The 19,888-nt window shown below is 44.0% G+C and overlaps 2 protein-coding genes across 4 annotated transcripts in view; one reads left to right on the top strand and one right to left on the bottom strand.

Moving 5' to 3' along the window:
• The window catches only part of SPIDR (scaffold protein involved in DNA repair), a 193,852-nt gene extending 178,341 nt beyond the window's left edge, over positions 1–15,511 (top strand). The window contains exons 16-20 of one of the 3 annotated variants that reach the window (XM_077352453.1): positions 27–179; positions 8,812–8,905; positions 12,201–12,315; positions 13,427–13,480; positions 14,856–15,511. In XM_077352453.1, coding sequence (XP_077208568.1) covers positions 27–179; positions 8,812–8,905; positions 12,201–12,315; positions 13,427–13,480; positions 14,856–15,026 — 587 coding nt within the window. In that variant the 3' untranslated portion in view covers positions 15,027–15,511. Of the gene's footprint in view, positions 1–26; positions 180–8,811; positions 8,906–12,200; positions 12,316–13,426; positions 13,481–14,855 lie in introns of those variants that run through there. The other 2 variants (XR_013234137.1, XR_013234138.1) reach the window with 2 other exon arrangements.
• Positions 15,512–17,965: 2,454 nt separating this feature from the next.
• Positions 17,966–19,838, bottom strand: CEBPD (CCAAT enhancer binding protein delta). The gene has a single exon (XM_077352452.1). The coding sequence runs from the start codon at positions 19,535–19,537 to the stop codon at positions 18,554–18,556; it is 984 nt and encodes a 327-aa protein (XP_077208567.1). The 5' UTR covers positions 19,538–19,838; the 3' UTR covers positions 17,966–18,553.
• Positions 19,839–19,888: the final 50 nt, after the last annotated feature.

Genomic DNA, 19,888 nt, shown 5'->3' with positions numbered 1-19,888 from the left:
ACATATCAAAATGTCTTTGTTGGCAGGTAGGATTATTTGCATTGAACGTACCATTCTCTCATTACAAAAGCCCCTTTTGTGTAGGGCTGCTGGTGCTGACATCACTAAACTGACTGGCCCTGTCAAACTAGATGAGCTGGATTCTGCAACTCCAGTCAATTCCATTTGCACTGTAAGAGGTTAGTACAAATCTTTCGGAGGGTTAAACGTTTTCTAATGGTTTGTCTTAATGAACTGCTCAGTGCTGTGTAACTTGTAAGTTATTCCAGACTGTTTTTGTCAAGTGCTTACAATTGTTCTTGCATTCAACTGTATTCTGTTGACCCCAAGTCATCAGTAGGTACTGAACAACAAAAGAAGTATGGAATGAACCTTGCCCATCTTCAGACAAGTGGCCTGTGTGTTCCAGTTCAGAGTGAGAAAAAGTCAAACATTTTCTAAACCATTGCAAGTGAAATCCTGAGCAGAATTACCTTTCTAAGGCTATTGAAGCTAATGAGCTTAGAATGGTGTGACTCTGCTTAGAATGGTGTGACTCTGCTCAGGATGTCAAAGTTAATCTGTTTGTCCACTACACAAATGCAGACATATTTCAGTTGTATCTTTTAATGGTGCATATGCAGCAGCTATTTCCCTTGGAAGTTGATAAGAGTTCATCTTTCATTCCAGGAGTGTTTCTCACTAGATCACTGTTTCTGTGTTTTTTGGTGGGAGGAATAGGTAGAATGTAAATACAGAGCAGGGGGAGGGGGCAATTACAGTGAGCATTACTCTCTCCTTCCTACAGTGAGCATTGCTTTCACTGCTGTGTCTGCTTATGAGGAGGAGGGCCGTAATTTGCTGCTCTTCTTGGTACAGTGCACTCCTTCCTACAAGATCTACATTGTGGTAGGGGTGCCTCTCCCTGCCCATACTTTCTGTGGGACAGAGAAGACTGTCTGCCCCAGCGGAGAGGAATGTTTTTTTCCCCTTGTCATTACCACTTTTGCTCTTCTCTTATGCTTCCCACCAAGTGTGGCTAGAGGGAGAAAGAAGAATCTTTTCACCTTCCCTTTCCCAAGTGATCCCTCCCTGCATGACTTTTCACCAGATCCTTTTGCTAGTTGCTTCCACAGCTTACAAAATGAAGCATCGGGCAAGGTTCTCATTGCTGTTTTCGTTTAAGCTTGGGAATAGCCAAGTTAGAGTAGTTTTTGATAGGCTCCTCTGCCAGCTTAGAGGCACGGAGGCAGCTCTCAGAAGGGAGAGAGTCACAAGGACTGCTGCTAATACCCTTTTGGATCGTGTGTTCTGGAGACAGGTGAACTAGAGGGAATGGTTGTCTTTTCCTCTTTAAAGACAGAGCAGGTGCCAATGCCTGTGACATCTCCCTTTAAGAATCTGTCTAATAATAATCTCTCTGGGATTTCTGATCAGTTCTGGCCACAGTTCTTTGCACAGTGCTAGGGCTTTTGTTAGGATGACATGGAGGAAACAGGTAGCAGGCTGCCTGCTTAATTCCAGACTACTTTACCCAGCCTGCACACCATTCTTGTACACTGTATGTGCACACTAAGCCTGGCTGTAGTCAGTCATTAGAAATTGGAAGCTGGCATGTGTTCATCAGCCGCTGAACGGTTTGTGAGCATGAGAGGTGTGCGAAAGCACTAGTTTGACATCTCTATTTTTCTGTCATAATAAAAGATTTCTAACTGTTTGCCTTGTCTGGCCCCCAATATAATTCTTAATGACCCTTCGTTCCCCTTGCTTAGGGACGCTGCTCATACCTGCAATGCAGAAAATTCCAGTATCAGTTTTCCTGCATCTCCATGTGAAGGGTCTTCAGTAACAAGATGGGAAAACACAGTTTTCTAAGGCCTTTGAGTGCATGGCCAGTCATAGCAGACAAAACTGGGTTCAGTAAGCCAAAAGGCTGATGTTGCACGAGGTGACTTCATATGATCCTGTGCTGAGCTGGATTCACTGACAGGGATAATAGCCATCCATAATAGCTTTTCAAACTTGCATTTCCTACATTGACTTGCTCAGAAATGCATATAGTTCTCCAGGAATTCATCATATATATCATGTTGTCTGCAATAGGTCTAGTCCTATATAGGACTGCTGTAGTAGTTCAGTACCACATAAAGCTTTTTGTGAAGAGTAGCTGGTGACCATGTTTGTGTCAGTCCATTAAGGGCTGATCTTGTAGATTTTGAATTTTTGTCATAGTTTCACAGAATAATACTACGTTCTTGATACCAAAATAGTACAGTCGTTTTTACCATCAAGCCTCCATTTGGGTTTTCTCTTTGTCTTGCCATCTCTTTTGATGTGGGACAAGCTCTTTTCTGCATAAGGCTGAGAAACAAGTTTGTGGCTATTATCACATCAAATGAATAAGACCTAGCCAAAGGAGTAGGCATACGCCTCATCTCATCACCTTTACTGATTAAAATAGTCATCGCAGAGAGAAGCCTTCCTTTACCCAGTATTGGGCAACCAAACTATTGATCAAGGTTTTTCAAATAACTGTTCAGTGGCCATAGTAGTAAAAAAGGATCCTGTCATGATAACCTTTTGTCAGGAAATGTAATGAACACTGATGTTCATTTCCTATGAATAGGTCAGATAGTCACCGTAATGTAATTAGAACTGTAATGTAATTGAATGGCCTGCCAGGACCCAAGTGCAATGAGGTGGCTGAAAACACTTTCAAGTGCATTTCTCTCCACTTGGGAACCTCCCCTTGCTTTCATTTTTGGGAAATAGTCCCAGAATCCTCCTGCTCCAGTTTGGCCACTCCGGTGGCACTCCTTGCACCACTCCCTTTTTTCCAAGCCTAAAAAAGAAAGGATCTGATTTTGAACCAAGCCTTTTGTTTTGAATTGGCCCCAAATGGTGCTTTGACTTGCCATGTACCCTGAGGGCCATGAGCTGTCGGCTTCCAAACTACTCTCCTTTGTTTGCATAGTTGCCAAGTGCCCAGTCTGAAATCCACCCCTAGTCTCTGATGTTCTCCCCCCACCCCCCGCACTACTTATGGATTATTAACTGCCTGAGTGCTCATCTCCCTGCATGAAGAATCAGACCTTTGCTGGAGCTCCACAGATATAGCTCCATTTTTACCCTCCCATTGTGCCTTGTTGCATTCTTGCCTCCCCTTCTTGAGTGGAATATTTTCCACTGTGTGCATGATGTAATTGACTCATAAGGTGCTGTGAATTATTACTGTATACTTGATACTATTTTGGTGGCTTGTGTGTTCTAATTCTCCATCAATGAACGTTTCACTCTATTCAGGTTCTCAATATTCTTTCCAAGTTTGTAGAGGAGCAGTGCCATTTGTCAGCAGAGCTCTTATATTTCTAGGGAATATTTTCCAGACTTACAGCGCAATCCTAAACAGTGTTACCTCTTTCTAAATTCATTGGGGTCATTGAACTTGGCAAGGTGCAACCCTGTTTAGGATTACACTTTTAGAGGAGATCTTAAACTACCTAATCCTGTAATGGAAGAATATGAGGTGACGGAAGGAATGTTTCTTCCTTATGAGCAGGCTGTAATTGTTGTACGTCTTTCTCCCTGAACACACATGGTAACATATTATGTGCATCACAGTGAGTTCAAGGGGAGACGTTTTTTCTTCAGAATGTCACAATTTGGACAAGATATGTGATAACCTCTTTTGCCAAAAGTCCTTCATTAAAATATAAGGGAAAAATAAGAACCTTTCACTATCATAGTAAAATGTTTTTCTAACACATTCAGTGAGAGGCTGCTTAACAACTCCAGTCTACTAATTCATCAGCTTAATTTCTAGTTTAATTTTTTCAAATAAGAATACATGGCACCTTGGAATAAAAACTTTAGCTAATGAATCATACATAGTAGGGAATATGCAGTTGCCACTCCCCCCCCCTACATTATTTCTCCAGGCTAATACATGTATAACTCCCTACCAAAAAAAATTCAGTACCTAATACATATGCACTGGGTTTGATCTACTGACTGTCCATAGGCAAGATGAGCATGCATGTAGGTGCAAGCTGGATTTGGTGACTGAGAGGGGAGGAGACAGGCCATCACGAGGCTGTTTCTTCCAGTACTCTCTGATGACTGATCATGGCCCCTGTGCTCATGAATTCGGGGAAGGGAACCTCCATCTTTGCTGATTAGGTTGAGAATGTTAATGGCCTTAGCAGAAGGTCATGACCAGCCCTTCACCATAGAGTACATACTGGAAAGCTGAAGCTGGTATCAATTAGTCTGAAACAGATGAATCCAAGGCTAAGTGCTGGGCAGAATCATATGTTTAGAATAATGTTCTTGATTGACTGTGTTGTCTGGTTTTATTTGTTAGTTCTTTAGCATATTCTTAGTTTCTATAATGATTTCCTTTGGTTCTGCATATGGCCAACCTTGACTGTTCTGTACCTGGAAAGCTGACACAGGACATCAGCTAGGTAAAATCAATAATATTGAGTTCTGTAAGGAAAATAGTTGCCCCCCGCAAATTTTTGGATCAGAAGGTTAATAAACAGTGCAATCTACATTCTTCTAAACTCTTCAGGAGTTTAGAAGGCTGCTTAAATAGGATTGTACAGAAAACCTACTACTAATTTAGGTGGTCATGTTTAAGCTAGCTTCTTATATTATCCCTATTAAAACGTAGAGAGCCAGTGCTGAGCTTAGACTGGAGTCCAAATCCCTGATCCTGGCTTCTCATTTATTTCATGGGGCTGTTGATAAGACAAATTGGAGGAGCCTCAAGCAGCACCATCATTGATATGCAAATCAATCTCCATCCTATCCTTTTGTGCATCATCATATTTTTTGTTGTTGTTATGTGCGAAGTCGTGTCCGACCCATCGCGACCCCATGGACAACTATCCTCCAGGCCTTCCTGTCCTCTACCATTCCCAGGAGTCCATTTAAGTTTGTACCTACTGCTTCAGTGACTCCATCCATCCACCTCATTCTCTGTCGTCCCCTTCTTCTTTTGCCCTCGATCGCTCCCAGCATTAGGCTCTTCTCCAGGGAGTCCTTCCTTCTCATGAGGTGGCCAAAATATTTGAGTTTCATCTTCAGGATCTGGCCTTCTAAAGAGCAGTCAGGGCTGATCTCCTCTAGGACTGACCGGTTTGTTCGCCTTGCAGTCCAAGGGACTCGCAAGAGTCTTCTCCAGCACCAGAGTTCAAAATTCTTTGACGCTCAATTCTTTGACGCTCGGCCTTCCTTATGGTCCAACTTTCGCAGCCATACATTGCAACTGGGAATACCATAGCCTTGACTAAACGCACTTTTGTTGGCAGGGTGATGTCTCTGCTTTTTAGGATGCTGTCTAGATTTGCCATAGGTTTCCTCCCCAGGAGCAAGCGTCTTTTAATTTCTTTGCTGCAGTCCCCATCTGCAGTGATCTTGGAGCCCAGGAAAATAAAATCTGTCACTATCTCCATTTCTTCCCCATCTATTTGCCATGAATTGAGAGGGCCGGATGCCATGATCTTTGTTTTCTTGATGTTGAGTTTCAAGCCAACTTTTGCACTCTCCTCCTTCACCCGCATCAACAGGCTCTTTAGTTCCTCTTCACTTTCTGCCATTAGAGTGGTATCATCTGCATATCTGAGGCTATTGATATTTCTCCCTGCAATCTTGATCCCAATTTGTGACTCCTCTAATCCCACATTTCTCATGATGTGCTCTGCATACAAGTTAAATAGGCAAGGCGACAGTATACAGCCTTGCCGAACTCCTTTCTCAATTTTGAACCAGTTAGTGATTCCATGTTCAGTTCTCACTGTTGCTTCTTGACCTGCATATAAATTTCTCAAGAGACAAATAAGATGCTCTGGTATTCCCATCTCTTTAAGAACTTGCCACAATTTGTTGTGCTCCACACAATCAAAGGCTTTAGCATAGTCAATGAAGCAGAAGTAGACGTTCTTCTGGTACTCCCTAGCTTTCTCCATGATCCAGCGTATGTTGGCAATTTGATCTCTAGTTCCTCTTCCTCTTTGAAATCCTGCCTGTACTTCTGGAAGTTCTCGGTCCACATATTGCTGGAGCCTAGCTTGTAGGATTTTGAGCATAACTTTGCTAGCATGAGAAATTAGTGCAATGGTCCTTTAAGATTTTGAATAGTTCAACTGGAATGCTGTCACCACCACTAGCTTTATTGTTGCTCAGACTTCCTAAGGCCCATTTGACTTCACATTCCAGGATGTCTGGCTCCAGGTCAGTAACTACCCCATTGTGGTCATCAGGGATGTTAAGCTCGCTCTTGTATAGTTCTTCTGTATAATTTTGCCACCTTTGTTTAATCTCTTCTGCTTCTGTGAGGTCCCTACCATTTTGGTCCCTTATCATACCCATCTTTGCATGAAACGTTCTCTTCATATCTCCAATTTTCTTGAAAATATCTCTGGTCCTGCCCATTCTATTGTTTTCTTCTATTTGTTTGCACTGTTCATTTAAGAAGGCATTCTTATCTCTTCTAGCTTTTCTTTGGAATTCTGCATTCAATTGGGTGTATCTTTCTCTTTCTCCCTTGCCTTTCACTTCCCTTCTCTCCTTAGCTATTTGTAAAGCTTCCTCAGACAGCCATTTTGATTTCTTGCATTTCTTTTTCTTTGGGATGCTTTTAGTTGCTACCTCTTGTACAATGTCGCGAACCTCCGTCCATAGTTCTTCAGGCACTCTGTCTATCAGATCTAATTCCTTAAATCTATTTGTCACCACTACTGTGTATTCGTTGGGGATATGATTTAGTTCATACCTGAGTGGCCTAGTGGTTTTCCCTACTTTCTTCAATTTAAGCCTAAATTTTGCAACAAGAAGCTCATGATCTGAACCACAATCAGCTCCTGGTCTTGTTTTTATTGACTGGATAGAACTTTTCCATCTTTGGCTGCAGATCACATAGTCAATCTGATTTCTGTGTTGACCGTCTGGTGATGTCCATGTGTAGAGTCGTCTCTTGGGTTGTTGGAAAAGAGTGTTTGCTATGACCATTGTATTCTCTTGACAAAATTCTACCAGCCTGTGCCCTGCTTCATTGTGTACTCCAAGGCCAAACTTGCCTGTTATCCCGGTTATCTTTTGGCTTCCTACTTTAGCATTCCAATCCCCCATGATGATAAGCACATCATTTTTTGGTGTTGCTTCTAGAAGGTGTTGTAGGGCTTCATAGAACTGATCAACTTCATCCTCTTCAGCAGCAGTGGTTGGGGCATAGACCTGGATCACTGTGATGTTGAATGGTTTGCCTTGGATTCGAACTGAGATCATTCTGTCATTTTGGGGATTGTATCCCAAGACTGCTTTTCCTACTCTCTTATTGATTATGAAGGCTACTCCATTTCTTCTGCGAGATTCTTGTCCACAGTAGTATACCTGATGGTCATCTGAATTAAATTCACCCATTCCTGTCCATTTTAGTTCACTGATTCCTAAAATGTCGATGTTCAGTCTTGTCATTTCTTGTTTAACCACGTCCAGCTTGCCTTGATTCATGGATCTGATGTTCCAGGTTCCTATGGAATAAAAATCTTTACAGCATCGGACTGTCTTTTCGCCACCAGTTACTTCCACAACTGAGCGTCCTTTCAGCTTTGGCCCAGTCGCTTCATTCATTCTGGCGCTACTCGTACTAGCCGTCTGCTCATCCCCAGTAGCATATTGGACACCTTCTGACCTGAGGGGCTCATCTTCCGGCGTCATATTGTTATGCCTATTGGAACTGTCCATAGAGTTTTCATGGCAAAGATACTGGAGTGGTTTGCCATTTCCTTCTCCAGTGGATCACCTTTTGTCAGAGCTCTCAGCTATGACCTGTCCGTCTTGGGTGGCCCTGAACGGTATAGCTCATAGCTTCACTGAACTACGCAAGCCCCCTTGCCACAACAAGGCAGCGATCCTTGAAGGGGGATCATATTTTTACTGTGAGCTAAAGTCCTTTCCTAGCAGAAATCTGTAGTAATTGTCTCTACATGTCCCAGAATATCAGTTTCCCCACTACCAGATGATTCCCTTTTCCTTACCAGCCTATTTAAGTAAATGTTCCAGCATTGCTACTCAGGGTGCATAACCACCGTCACGCTTGCTTTTCCAGAATTCTGTTTTGTCTCATCAGTTTGAGATATTCTTGCACAACTCAGTGGGGGCGAGGAGGTGTTTGGCCTTTGACATACAAACTGTGGGCTGGGCAATGATAATCCATTTATTTGCAGGTGTCACAGATCACCACTCTCTGTTTTACTTGCAAAGGCTGCTACATCCTTCATGTTTATTGCTTGGCTCAACGCATCACCATTGTTCTAAATCTTTTTACTGGCCTTCCCGTAAAATACCCAGTTTGCTTGATTTATTACACTTAACAACAATAGTTAACTAGTTATCCAAAATATCTCTGGCTTTCAGTTCACTGATGTTTGTAGTCACTTATGTCAGTCTTTTTTTTTTTTTTAAGCTGACTTGATTTCCTGGTTGCACTGATATAAATAAGGATTTTCCAGTTAACAATATGAAATGCTTTGACTAAAATTTAAAAGCATCCTGATTAGTCCTATTAAAGTTGTGTGGGTAAAAGAAACGTTAAGTGAAATGTTATTTGCAAAGTGTTGCTCTGAACTCAGTGTTGCTGTTTTTTTAATGAAGCAAGTTGCAGTATACCTAAGATTTTTCTTTCTTTGAAAAAAAAATCTGCTTTTAAAACATCCCTGTATGCTGCAGAGAAGAGGCGCCTTATCTTAATCCAAATTTACATGAGAGCTGAAAGTGGTCATGGCCAGTGTACACTTCATCTAAGCAAATATTTCCCCTTTTTCTAAGGCATTGTTGTTGGTGTTAATGAGGGGACCGCTTTCTGCTGGCCTGCATGCAATAAATGTGGCAATGGAAGACTAGAGCAGCATCCACAACACAGGTAAGAACATGCTTGTGTCAACTAGCACACAGATAAGGGCCATCCTGTAGGCATTTATGTACTACTTGAAGTCTCAAAACTCTTGACAGTGTTTCTCACCAAAGATTCCTAAGGAAATTTAGTAGAGGACAATCTGGCCCATACCTGCCAAATGTTCATTGAGGTGTGGTAACAGCTTTTGTCTGTAGTTCCACCAGATAAGAAAATTGTTTCCAAAAGCTGTGGAAGGTGGATATATTTTGTGTTTTAATTGTATCCTGTACTATTAAAGTGGGTGTGCTTCATGCAGACTGCAAAGATACCAGACATGACTACCAAAAGGCCAGGAGAGGGTACCTGCCTACACAGGAAACGTGTAAGGTTGCACATGTACAAAAAGGAAAATGGTGAAATCTCATAACCCCCTCATATAACTCCAGACCACCTGGGAATGGAAGTCTGCCTATGTCTGTTGCCCCCATGCTGCCAAAGACTAGTTGAGCGGATTCACTTGGGAGTAGGCAATTCTTCAAATATGTCCAGGATGATGTAGAGCTTTAAGTGTCCCAACCTGTGCTTTGAATAGAGGCTGGAATCAAATTGGTAGCAAGTGAACTGAAGTATGTAGTCTGTAATTTATACTAGAGAGTTAGCTTGCTGCAGCATTTGAAGCCAGGAGTAGTTACCAAACTGTCTTCAAAGGCAGCCCACATAGAACACATTGCAGTAGTCTAGCTTAGATGGTATGAGAGCATGGATAAACCCGGTGAAATCACCTAAGAATCATCACAGCTAGTGAAACAGTTGTACAATGGTCAGTTGTACAATGTGCCAGACAGGTGATCTAAGCCTTCTGCTGTGAACACTGATCTCACAGCATCCCCAAACAGTGAAGAGTGGAAGCTTGCTGTGTGACCTTGGGCCAGTCAAGCACATGCAGTCTAACCTTCCTCACATGGTTGTTGTGAGGGTAAAATGGAGGAGAGAAAACCATGAAGTAGAAGAATAAGCATATTCTTTTAAGAGGAGTGTCACCCATCCAGAACAGACTGACTCAATTTCTGATTTGGTGTTGAATTGAATAATGGCACTGCCATCTGGTCTGGGCTTTAATTGGCCTCATCCAGCTCATTACAGTCTCTCCTGGTAATGTTGCAAGGATTGATAAAATTATGCTGCCCTTCCAGGGACTTTCTTGTGGTAGCTTACAAAATGTGATGAAAACATAAACCATTGAATGGTGTTAATTCCCCCAAATAAAACCCTTAACCTTCCCCCAAATAAAACCCTTAACCATTATAGGGCCTGGATAATCTATATTAGATAGTTATTTTGCTACAGCATTAGGATAACTGTCTTGTTACAGAAAACATTATAGGGTCTGGACAATTCTTACTGTGGTCTTTGTCCATGCACTTCCCAACTTTGCTGATGCTGCAAATGTTCCCTGAGGTGAGAAGCTTCAGCAAGGGATGGGAAAAAAGGTAAAACAAAGCAGATGTCCTTCTCTTCCCCCCATCCCCTTAATGCTTTGTCATGGGACCCTATCTCTTGTTTATAGCCCTAAAAATTATCTTGGTGTGAAAGTAGAATGCTCATTGAAAATGTTATCTCAGAACACCATGGCACTAGGTACCATTAGGATTAAGGGATTAAGGGATCGAAATGAAGCACCATAAGGCTTATTTTATTTATTTAATAAAGACCATCTTGCCTGGTTCCCTTCATTGCTGAGATACACATTTCACATAACTTCAGGATGAAAGAGGCTAGAGACTAACTTTTAAAACCAAACCAGCAATGCAAAGAACCGGATACTCCTATTATTTTAGTGATAATTGATTTACTTTGTTTCTATCTTGCCTTTCTCCTCACAGGTCCCCCAAGTGATTTACGTCACTCTCCTCTCTTCCATTTTATCCTCACAAGAACCCTATGACATAGTTTAATCTGACAGCATTTCTGCACATCTTTAAAAATAGTGTTACACCAGCTGAGTGATGTAACGCTAAATAATATCTCACCTCCTGGCCCTCCCTCACCTTTTCTGCTGTCTCAGCTGCCATTTTGCACTTCTCCCCCTCCAAAAGTGCTGCTGGAAATGGTGGAAGAGAGCAATACGATTTATACGCAACTCTCTTCCACCTGTCAATTAAGCCAGGCAGTCAATCCCTTTTCCCCATGCCTGCAGTGCCCACCATGTTTTTTAAATCAGTACTTCTCCATTGAAACACCTTTGCATCTAATGCATAGTGCTTCTTTATTGCCACCTCTTATGGAATCACGAGTCTTGTTCCTGATTGCAGGGTAGGGGAAGCTTGGAGAGGCATGCTTTGTGTTCGAACTTTGGGGGGATTTTTTTTTACCTTTGCCTGCACAAATGAACGCCTAGTTGTTGCTCCAGGCAGTTCATTTTAAAATAAAAAAGAAAACTCCTGCCCCCGGGAGAAGAGAAAGGGATGCGGGTGCGAGAGCGGGACATTGGAGACGGATATAGTGCTTCTTTGCCTCCATACGTTTTGTTGTGTTTTTTTGTTGGTGGCCTGCTGGTTGCTCTCTGGTAGATGGTGCTACATATGTTGGTGAATCTACTTTTTGGGATTCACCAACTAGCACTTTCAAATGGCGGATATAGCCGGCTGCTTGGATGCTGCATGTTGGCATGGAGGGGCTGGAATATAACGACTATATACTGTATTTAAAGGGTGCAGAAATGTCCTGAGAATTCATGACTGCCCCAAGGTCCCTCAACAAGCTTCCATGGCAGAACAGGGATTCAGCCCTAAGCTCCCAGGTCCTTATCTGACCCTCTATCCACTGCACCACACTGGCTCTCGGTTAACAATATTCAGGTGTTTATTTTAAAAAGTGTGTGTGGGGTGGGGAAACAGCAGTCATGGGGACAAAGGCAAGAGAATGGCTGCTGTGTGGGAGGGAAAATATGAAAAGTTTAGACAAAAGGCTGAGAGGTTTACAAGTACCCCATGATGCTGTAAAGAAGCAGGAAAAAACCCACTTCCTAACATTACTGAATGTGGAGCCACTAATGTGTAATGGCCTAACTCTTGGATGAATGTAACTTTCAGGCTTGTGGTGCTGGGACACAATGTAAACTGTCTTGAACTTCTGTGGGGAAGGTTGAGATTAAAAATACTTGAATAACAGAAATAACATAAATGAAAAGATGAATATTCTCCTAATTAGACTCAAAAGTCATCTCAAGAGAGAATGTGTCTTGTTCACTTTGAAGCAGTGAGAGGGACAAGGGAAAGTCTGATGCAATTTGTTTAAGTAACTTTGCCTTTTCTCATTTCAGAGGATCACTATACTGCCGACAGTGTTCAGAAGCCGTAACCACACCAGTTCTCAAAATGCACCTAGAAGTTTTTCTGTTCTGCCAGTCTCGACCACATTGCACGCTAAAAGTGAAGGTAGGAGAAGACTTTTGTAATCCAAACACTGTCCATTTGGACCTAGTGCAGCTTAGAGTTTCAGCTCAGGAGCCTTGAAAGCAAATGTCAATTTTTTTACTAGCCCAGGTTGATGAAAGACCCTTAGGCCTTCCTTCAGTCAGCAAAGTCTGAAAATCCTCAGAGTCCTGGTATCTTCAGGGCCAGTTTGTGGCACATTCTAATCCCAATGAATCTATTGAAGGTGTTAGACTTAGGCGGACCTGTGGAAGGTCCTGCCCTAGAAGAGGCACTTGGGAACGAATGAGGAATTGCAAGAGGGGAGAACAGTTTGGAAGCCTTACTCCCCCAGTTTACTCTGGGCTCTCAGGAGCTTGAGCAGACTGGTTTTCCTTCCTGTAGGAGTGACCTATAGTTGTTTGAGGTACTCACAACTGCTCTCAACATTCCAGCTCTTCTGGATCACATTTAAGCCTCATTTGGCTGGTATTCCATTGTTTTAAAAATTGGATTTCCAAATCATATTTTTCTACAGACTGATTTCCCATATGTGAACGTCGGGGGGTGGGCTTGTTTGCTGGTTTTTGTCATTCATCCAAAGGCCACACACTGCCTTGAAAGCCCAAGAGAGACCATACCAGTTGATTTATACAGCTTTGAACTTCTTATTTATGGACATCTTGTAGACCCAGAACTACCATTCTTTCTATGGGATAATGGACAAGCATTTAAAATGCCGTCCAGCATTATTCCCAGTCCTAAAGGCTTGATATTTTCAGTGCATTTAAGGCTTACAGTAGCTGGAAGACAATGGCTTGACCACCATCCAGCTTGTGCCAGACCTAAACAAGATTCAGACCTTTGTCATTCACTCCAAATCCATCCCACTGGCTTTTTTTCCAAACAACATTTCCGTGGTTTGCTAAAAACAGAGAATCTTCTGCATCCCCCTGCAGTACTATTCATGTCATTCTGTGTCACATTAAGTCGTTGCATGGGTCAAGTAAATTGTAGCTGTAATTGTTTTACTGTAAGTAAGAAGACTTTCATGAAATGCTAGAGTTTTTAATATGATTTGAGAATGTACACATTATACTAATCTCCATTCTGTCATTTTGCTATTGTATATCAGCTTCTGCAGAGAACCATTTCTTTGCTTCTGAAGACTTCCCCCACTAGAAATGGAGTAAGTATTCTTAAAAGTATATTAATTAAATAAATCAAAGATTTATAAATCTTGTATAAAGTGATTACTTTAAAATACCTTTTCAGGGTAGAGGATGAGCCAGCGTGGTGTGGTTAATTAAGATTAGTGGAGGCAGGTCTTGAGTACCAGGTTTTATTCCCCATTCCTCCACATGAGGCCTGCTGGGTGACCTTCAGCCAGTTACAGCTACAGTTACAGCTCTCTCAGAACTCTCTCAGCTTCATGAACTCTCTTCAGCTTCGGTGCTCATTGTGAGGGGAGGAAGGGAAGGAGATTGTAAGTTGCATTGAGACTCCCTGGGGTAGAAAAAAAAGCAATTCTTCTCTTGAAGAAGATTTTGTGTACTTCCCAATTATTTTGTGTACTTTCCAATTTCGCTTAAATTGTGGGTAAAAAAATACACAATTTGGTTACTTCATTTCTAGTCCTTCGTTCTTCCTGGGACTGGAAGTGGATTATGGCTACATTAGACTGAACTATCATACTTGTGTGGTCACATGATAATTTGACAACAAGCTGAATCTGTGGTTGCACATACTGTTGATCAGCCCAAAAGTAGGCTAGTCAAAAGTATGCCATCCTGTAATGGTCCTTGGATCAAGTTAATGGACACAACCTGTTTTGATTGCAGTTGGTAATGCTGATTGTCTTACTGAAATCACCATTTTGCCCAGCGTCAACACACTCCCCCATCAATTGTAGCTCATGTGGATGGCAGGATAACAGAGGAGGAAAGCACCTGCCCTTGCTAACACATCAGTGACAATCACAAGCATGGACATCTGAATGAGATCCAGCTTGGTGCAGTGGTTAAGTGTATCGGCTTCTAATCTGGAGAACCAAGTTTGATTCCCCACTCCACATGCAGCCAGCTGGGTGACCTTGGGCTAGTCACAGTCCTGTTACAACTGTTCTCACAGAACAGTTCTTTCAGACTTTTCTTGGCCCAACCTACCTCACAGGGTGTCTGTTGTGGGAAGCGGAAGGGAAGACAATTGTAAGCTTCTTTGAGACATCTTTGGTTAGTTGAAAAGTGGGATATAAAGGACCCAACTCTTCTTTTTCTAAATTCCCTATGAACATTCATTAAAAATATAACATGTTCATCTTTTTCTACCCTAAGTTAGCCACAAATATGTTGATTCTGTGGTCGTGGAGGGCAGTATGTAAATATGAATAAATAAATAATTATGATGTGTTGTTATTATATGTGTGCTTTACTTTTTGGGCAGTAAAAAGGGGTTAAAAGTATTTTATTTGAAGACCTCACTACACAGGATATCTTTGAGTTACATGCTGGCTAGAACAAAATGTGCAGGATTGTTTGTTTAATGAGTGTGTTTTATCATTACAGAGTTATGAAGTGAAGAGTGTGCTGGGAAAGGAGGTGGGGGTTATATATTGTTATGTCCAGTCTGTAACTTGCCACCCATCTAGCCGTGTGGAACTGGAAGAAATTGTTCTCCCTTTTGCAGAAAGAAAAGAAATTCTGCATGCTACTCAGTCTACGAACTTTGTAGTGTAGTTATTAAGTATTATCAGTAAGCTGTGATTCTAGATGGGCTATCAACTGAGAGATGACTTCAAAATAATTATAATTTATTAGTTCACTGCAGGGCATGAGCCAACCCTCAACACCCCTTCCTCTGAAATAAATGAAACATAAAAGTGCAAATGTTTGGCTGGATTATGCCCACTGTGTAAGCATTTCTGGTCCATCGCTAACCATTTCAGAACAAATTATTTAAATATGTTTTTTCCAGTAACAGTCTTCATGCAGAAGGTGATTTTGGTCATGAGTTTGAGGGACTCTTTCTCTGATTAGGTGTGAATAGCTTTTGAATTCATATTTTGATATAATGTTTTCAATTAATGCTCTGAGCTGTACATTTTAAAATAAATTGTGCATATAGGTTCTAATAATTGTTTCCTGTATAAAATGCATTTTCTTGAGATGCGATGCTGATCTGTATTTATTACTAAATTCAAATAAATATGACAAAGAGTTAAGTGTTCTGCTGTTGTGATAAAAAGTGTCAAGGGCATATTCCACTAATGTGCCAAGTTAATAATTGTCTAAATTTGTCTTTGCCTTTAAAAAAATTACACACAATCTTCCCATCAAGTGGCTGTTGCTTTATACAGTATAATGAAAAGCAAAGAACAAGATAACTGACTCAGAATAGTTATATTCATTTAACGATAAACCACGCTTAAGATAATTTTTGAACTTCCTTTCAGTTTGTAGGTAATTGCACAAACTTCATCTTCATTTTCTTCACCACTTGAACACCTTGTTTGGCCAACACGATTCCAGAAAATTGGACTGCGTGGATTCGGTTCAGTCTCCTAGTTCCGATCCCAAACCCTGAATTTGCAGGGGTTGTTTTCTTTTGCAAGGAGAACAGGAAGCAGCTGCACACATGGGATTTTCTTCTTGCTTGCACTGAGCTTTTTCACTGCTCCGTTTGCTCATGACCATTGTGTTCTAAATGGGAGGGTGGAATCTTCAGAACAGACTGGAGGAAATTGTCCTTTCATTTACTAGAGGTTTAATGTGTAGGCCAGAGCAGCTGAAGCTTTTCACAACTTGGAGGTAGAAAGCATCCCATCAATCCTCTATTATAACAGGGTTTGTTTGTTTTTTTGCAGGAAGTTGGCAGCCCTACCTACACATTTCCATATAAATGTGTGTATTATTGAGGCAGTGGCAATGTTAGATTTCCTCGTGTGGCTGTAGCTGGTTGTACCTCTAAAAAAAAAGTTTCTAACCACACGCTGGGGTGCAGTCTTGGTCAGCCAGCACTGTGGCAGCTGAATCCCATGAAATTAATTGATTGATTTAGATTTTTATACTGCCCTTCCCTACAGCTCTGGGCGGTTTACATAAAACATTGAAGAACATTTACATAGAACAATATCAATATAACAAATAACAATAATATCTCAACTAGAACAGCATTCCAACAAACAACTTTGACAATCCCTCAGTAGGTTTGACCTCTCAGTCTGAGGGTGGGGGGGACGACCTGTAGGTGTTTTAAGTCAGTTGGCCTCAAGCAACTGCCTGCTGGAAGAGCTCCCTTCTGCAGGCCCTGCGGAACTGTGGAAGTTTAGGCAGGGCCCTGATCTCTTCGGGGAGCTCATTCCACCAGGTGGGGGCCAGGACTAAAAAAGCCCTGGTCCTTGCTGAGGTTCAACGTGCCTCTTTAGGGCCAGGAATCCACAGCCAGTTGGAGAAGGCAGAGCCAGTGTGTTGAGCTCTTCTCGGTGTGGGGTGGGGGAGTAAAACTCATGTGTATCTTCTGCTACGTGGACATGCATTTTGTTGCTGTGGCTATCAAAGCTTCCCAGGGTTTCTCTATGCAGCAGAAACGTGTGGTCCATGATCACTGGTCTCTCCCCCCCTTCACTCCTCCCCCATTTATTATACTTCTTGTTAGGTACTGGGCTCTTTCTGTGTATTTTGAAGAAATACAACTAGCCTTGCATTCCAGAAACCACTATTGTTTTGTTTATCCCTGGGAGAAGTCCTACTATCACCATCATGTTGTTTGTAGAGTTTATTACCTTCTGGGGCTTCATTTAGGTTCTCATGGCCAATCAGTCACTATTTGAAATTGTGTCCGATACCTATCGAGCTAACGTCAAAGCTTGCTTTTAGCTTTTAGCTGGATGTTGCCCTCTTACAAGGCAGTATTTTGCTAGAATAGCAATTTCAATATACCCTGCACAAAAATTATACCCAGTATAAAATTTATAATTCTCAGACATGTCAAGCAATATTGACCTGCATAACCATATGTTTAATTCAATTCCCGGCATATAGAGCTAAGAAAAGGCCTATGTGATCATTTTATACACTTGGAATACAATTAAATATGTGGTTAAGAAAAGATCCATTTATGTGTGGGATAAAAGGGTGATATCCCTGGGAGTTTCTGCAGGTTGATGACCTATTCAAAACAGCACAAGGTGCAGTGTAGAGAGCCAGGGTGGTGAAGGGATTAAGAGCAACAGAGGACTGAATTTGATCCCCACTCCTCCTTCACATGCAGCCAGCTGAATGACCTTTGGGCTAGTCACAGTTACCTTAAGGCTGTTCTCACAGAGCAGCTCTGTCAGAGCTCTCAGACCCACCTACCTCACAGGGTGTCTGTTGTGAGGAAAGGAAAATGTAAGCCACTTCACGACAAAACCGTCAAGAGTTGGCAAAACCCCCATCCCTTTTGACATACTTGGGCAACAACCCATGCAGGTAACTAAATTTGTTTCACTCAGCTCAAGTACATCCAAGTCTGCACATCCAATAAATTACTGCCATGGAACTCAGGTTATATGTGTTGGAACTCCATTTTAATAGTGTCTCAACAATATAAGATTGTGATGCAAATACTTCTCTCCTCAGCAAGAAATTGCAGGTTTATCTTGTCCCCCATGTTCATCACAAAAAATAAGTCAAAATAAATTTCAAAGTGGTTTTTTTTTATTTTTAGGAACAATGTAAAAATTGATATAAAAGTTTTGAGCATAGTCTTATTTTCGTTGTTTACAATAAAAAGTGTTCGGAAATCATTTCTTACAAAGTACCGTAGCTGCATCAATATGAGTAAGATGTAGAAAAAAAAACCCAACCCCACCCCTATCATTACAAAAATAATTTAGGAAGAAAACGAGGCAACATTTTAGCTTTTCTTTTTTCACTATTTTTGGCAAGTTTTGTGGTTTAAAGGCCCAGGCTTAGTTCATTCAAAAACGTAAAGTGTGAAAGCCAGCTTATTCCGGGCCCCCTTTCCCCTCTGTCCTTGGGAGGCGAGCAGGCAGGGCTGCGCGGAGTCGAGTCGCCGCCTCCTTGCACGCCGCCTCCTTGGGCACCATTTCGGCGCGCGGCAGGGCTCCTCGCCCGAGACCCACGGAGGCGCGCGCATGCAAGCACACCCGCCCCGCTCCCGGCCCTGCAGCTCCCGCTGCTCTGTGCGGCTCTCTGAGGTATTCTGGAAGAAGTTCAAAGTCTGTGGCGGGGGAGCCTGCGCAGCTCCCCTCCGCAGCCAGTTACCGGCAGTCCGTGGCCGAGGGGGCCTGCAGGAAGGAGGCGTTGGGCAGCTGCTTGAAGAAGTGCCGCAGGCTGCTTAAGTCCCGGGTCAGCTGCTCGATCTTCTTGTGGAGCCGCTCGTTCTCGGCGGACAGCTCCACCAGCTTCTGCTGCATCTCCTGGTTGCGGCGCTTGGCTTTGTCGCGGCTCTTGCGCACGGCGATGTTGTTGCGCTCCCGCCTCTGCCGGTACTCCGGGCTGAACCTGTCCACGCACTTTTTGACGGCCCGCTCCTTGCCGCCCGACGACGACGAGACGGAGGAGCGGCTGCTGTAGCTGGAGGGCGAGGCGCTGCCCGGGGGCTCCGGGGAGGTGGGCGGCGTGGGCTGGCCGCTCAGGTTCACGATCGTCTGGGCGCAGGTGGCGATCTGCGAGGGCAGCAGCGAGGCCGACGCGGAGCCCGACGCCTCGTCCCCCCACTCGGGCTCCTGCTTGACGGCGCCGCGCAGCGGGCCGGGCGGGACGCTGGCGTGCAGCAGGCTGGCCAAGGCGCTGCCCCCCGACGGCCCCTGGTGCGGGTGCGAGTGCGAGTGCGAGTGCGGCGGCTGAGGGGGCGCGGGCAGGTAGTCCCCGTAGGCAGCGCCGCGCTCGCCGCCCTTGTGGTTGTTGTTGAAGAGGTCGGCGAAGAGCTCGTCGTTGCACAGCTCCAAGTTGGGCACGGCCGCCATGGAGTCGATGTAGGAGCTGAAATCGATGGCGCTCTCGTCCTCGTACATGGCCGACGCGGCGGCGGCGCTGAGCTCCGCCAGGTCCCGGCCGCCCGGTCCCGAAGGCATGCCGCCGGACTCCTCGGCCGCCACGGCGCTCATGCCTCCCGCCTTGCACGACGGACTCAGCCCGCCGCCGCCTTCGCCCGCCTTCGTGTCGTAGAAGTTGGCGGGCTCCAGCGACCAGCTCCGGTAGCACGACAGCGAGTCCAGGCTGTCCAGGGCGGCGGCGCTCATTGGAAGCGCTGGGCGGAGGCCAAGGGAGCCCGGCTGGCTCGGCTCAGGGCGCGCGGGGTGGGCGGGCGCTCTCTCTCACCTGGCCTCTCGCACGCTCTCTCTCTCTCTCTCTCTCTCCCTCCCTCTTACTCCAGCGCTGCGCTCCCGCTACCTCCTCTCGGCCCCCAACTCCCGTCGTGGCGCTGCTCCCGGGCTCCTGGCGGCGCGCACACCATGTGGCAGGGAACCCTGGCGTCCGAGGGCCTCCCAGGCGCCCTTTTATTGAGCGCGGCTCCACCTCCTGCCCCTTGTGACGGCGGAGGAGGAGAGGGAGGCGGCGGCGGCGGCGGCGGGTGTTGCTGGAGGAGCCCC

This window comes from Paroedura picta, chromosome 9, assembly GCF_049243985.1.
Source record: "Paroedura picta isolate Pp20150507F chromosome 9, Ppicta_v3.0, whole genome shotgun sequence".
Lineage (NCBI taxonomy): Eukaryota > Metazoa > Chordata > Lepidosauria > Squamata > Gekkonidae > Paroedura > Paroedura picta.
This window is presented reverse-complemented; position numbering and strand designations above follow the sequence as displayed.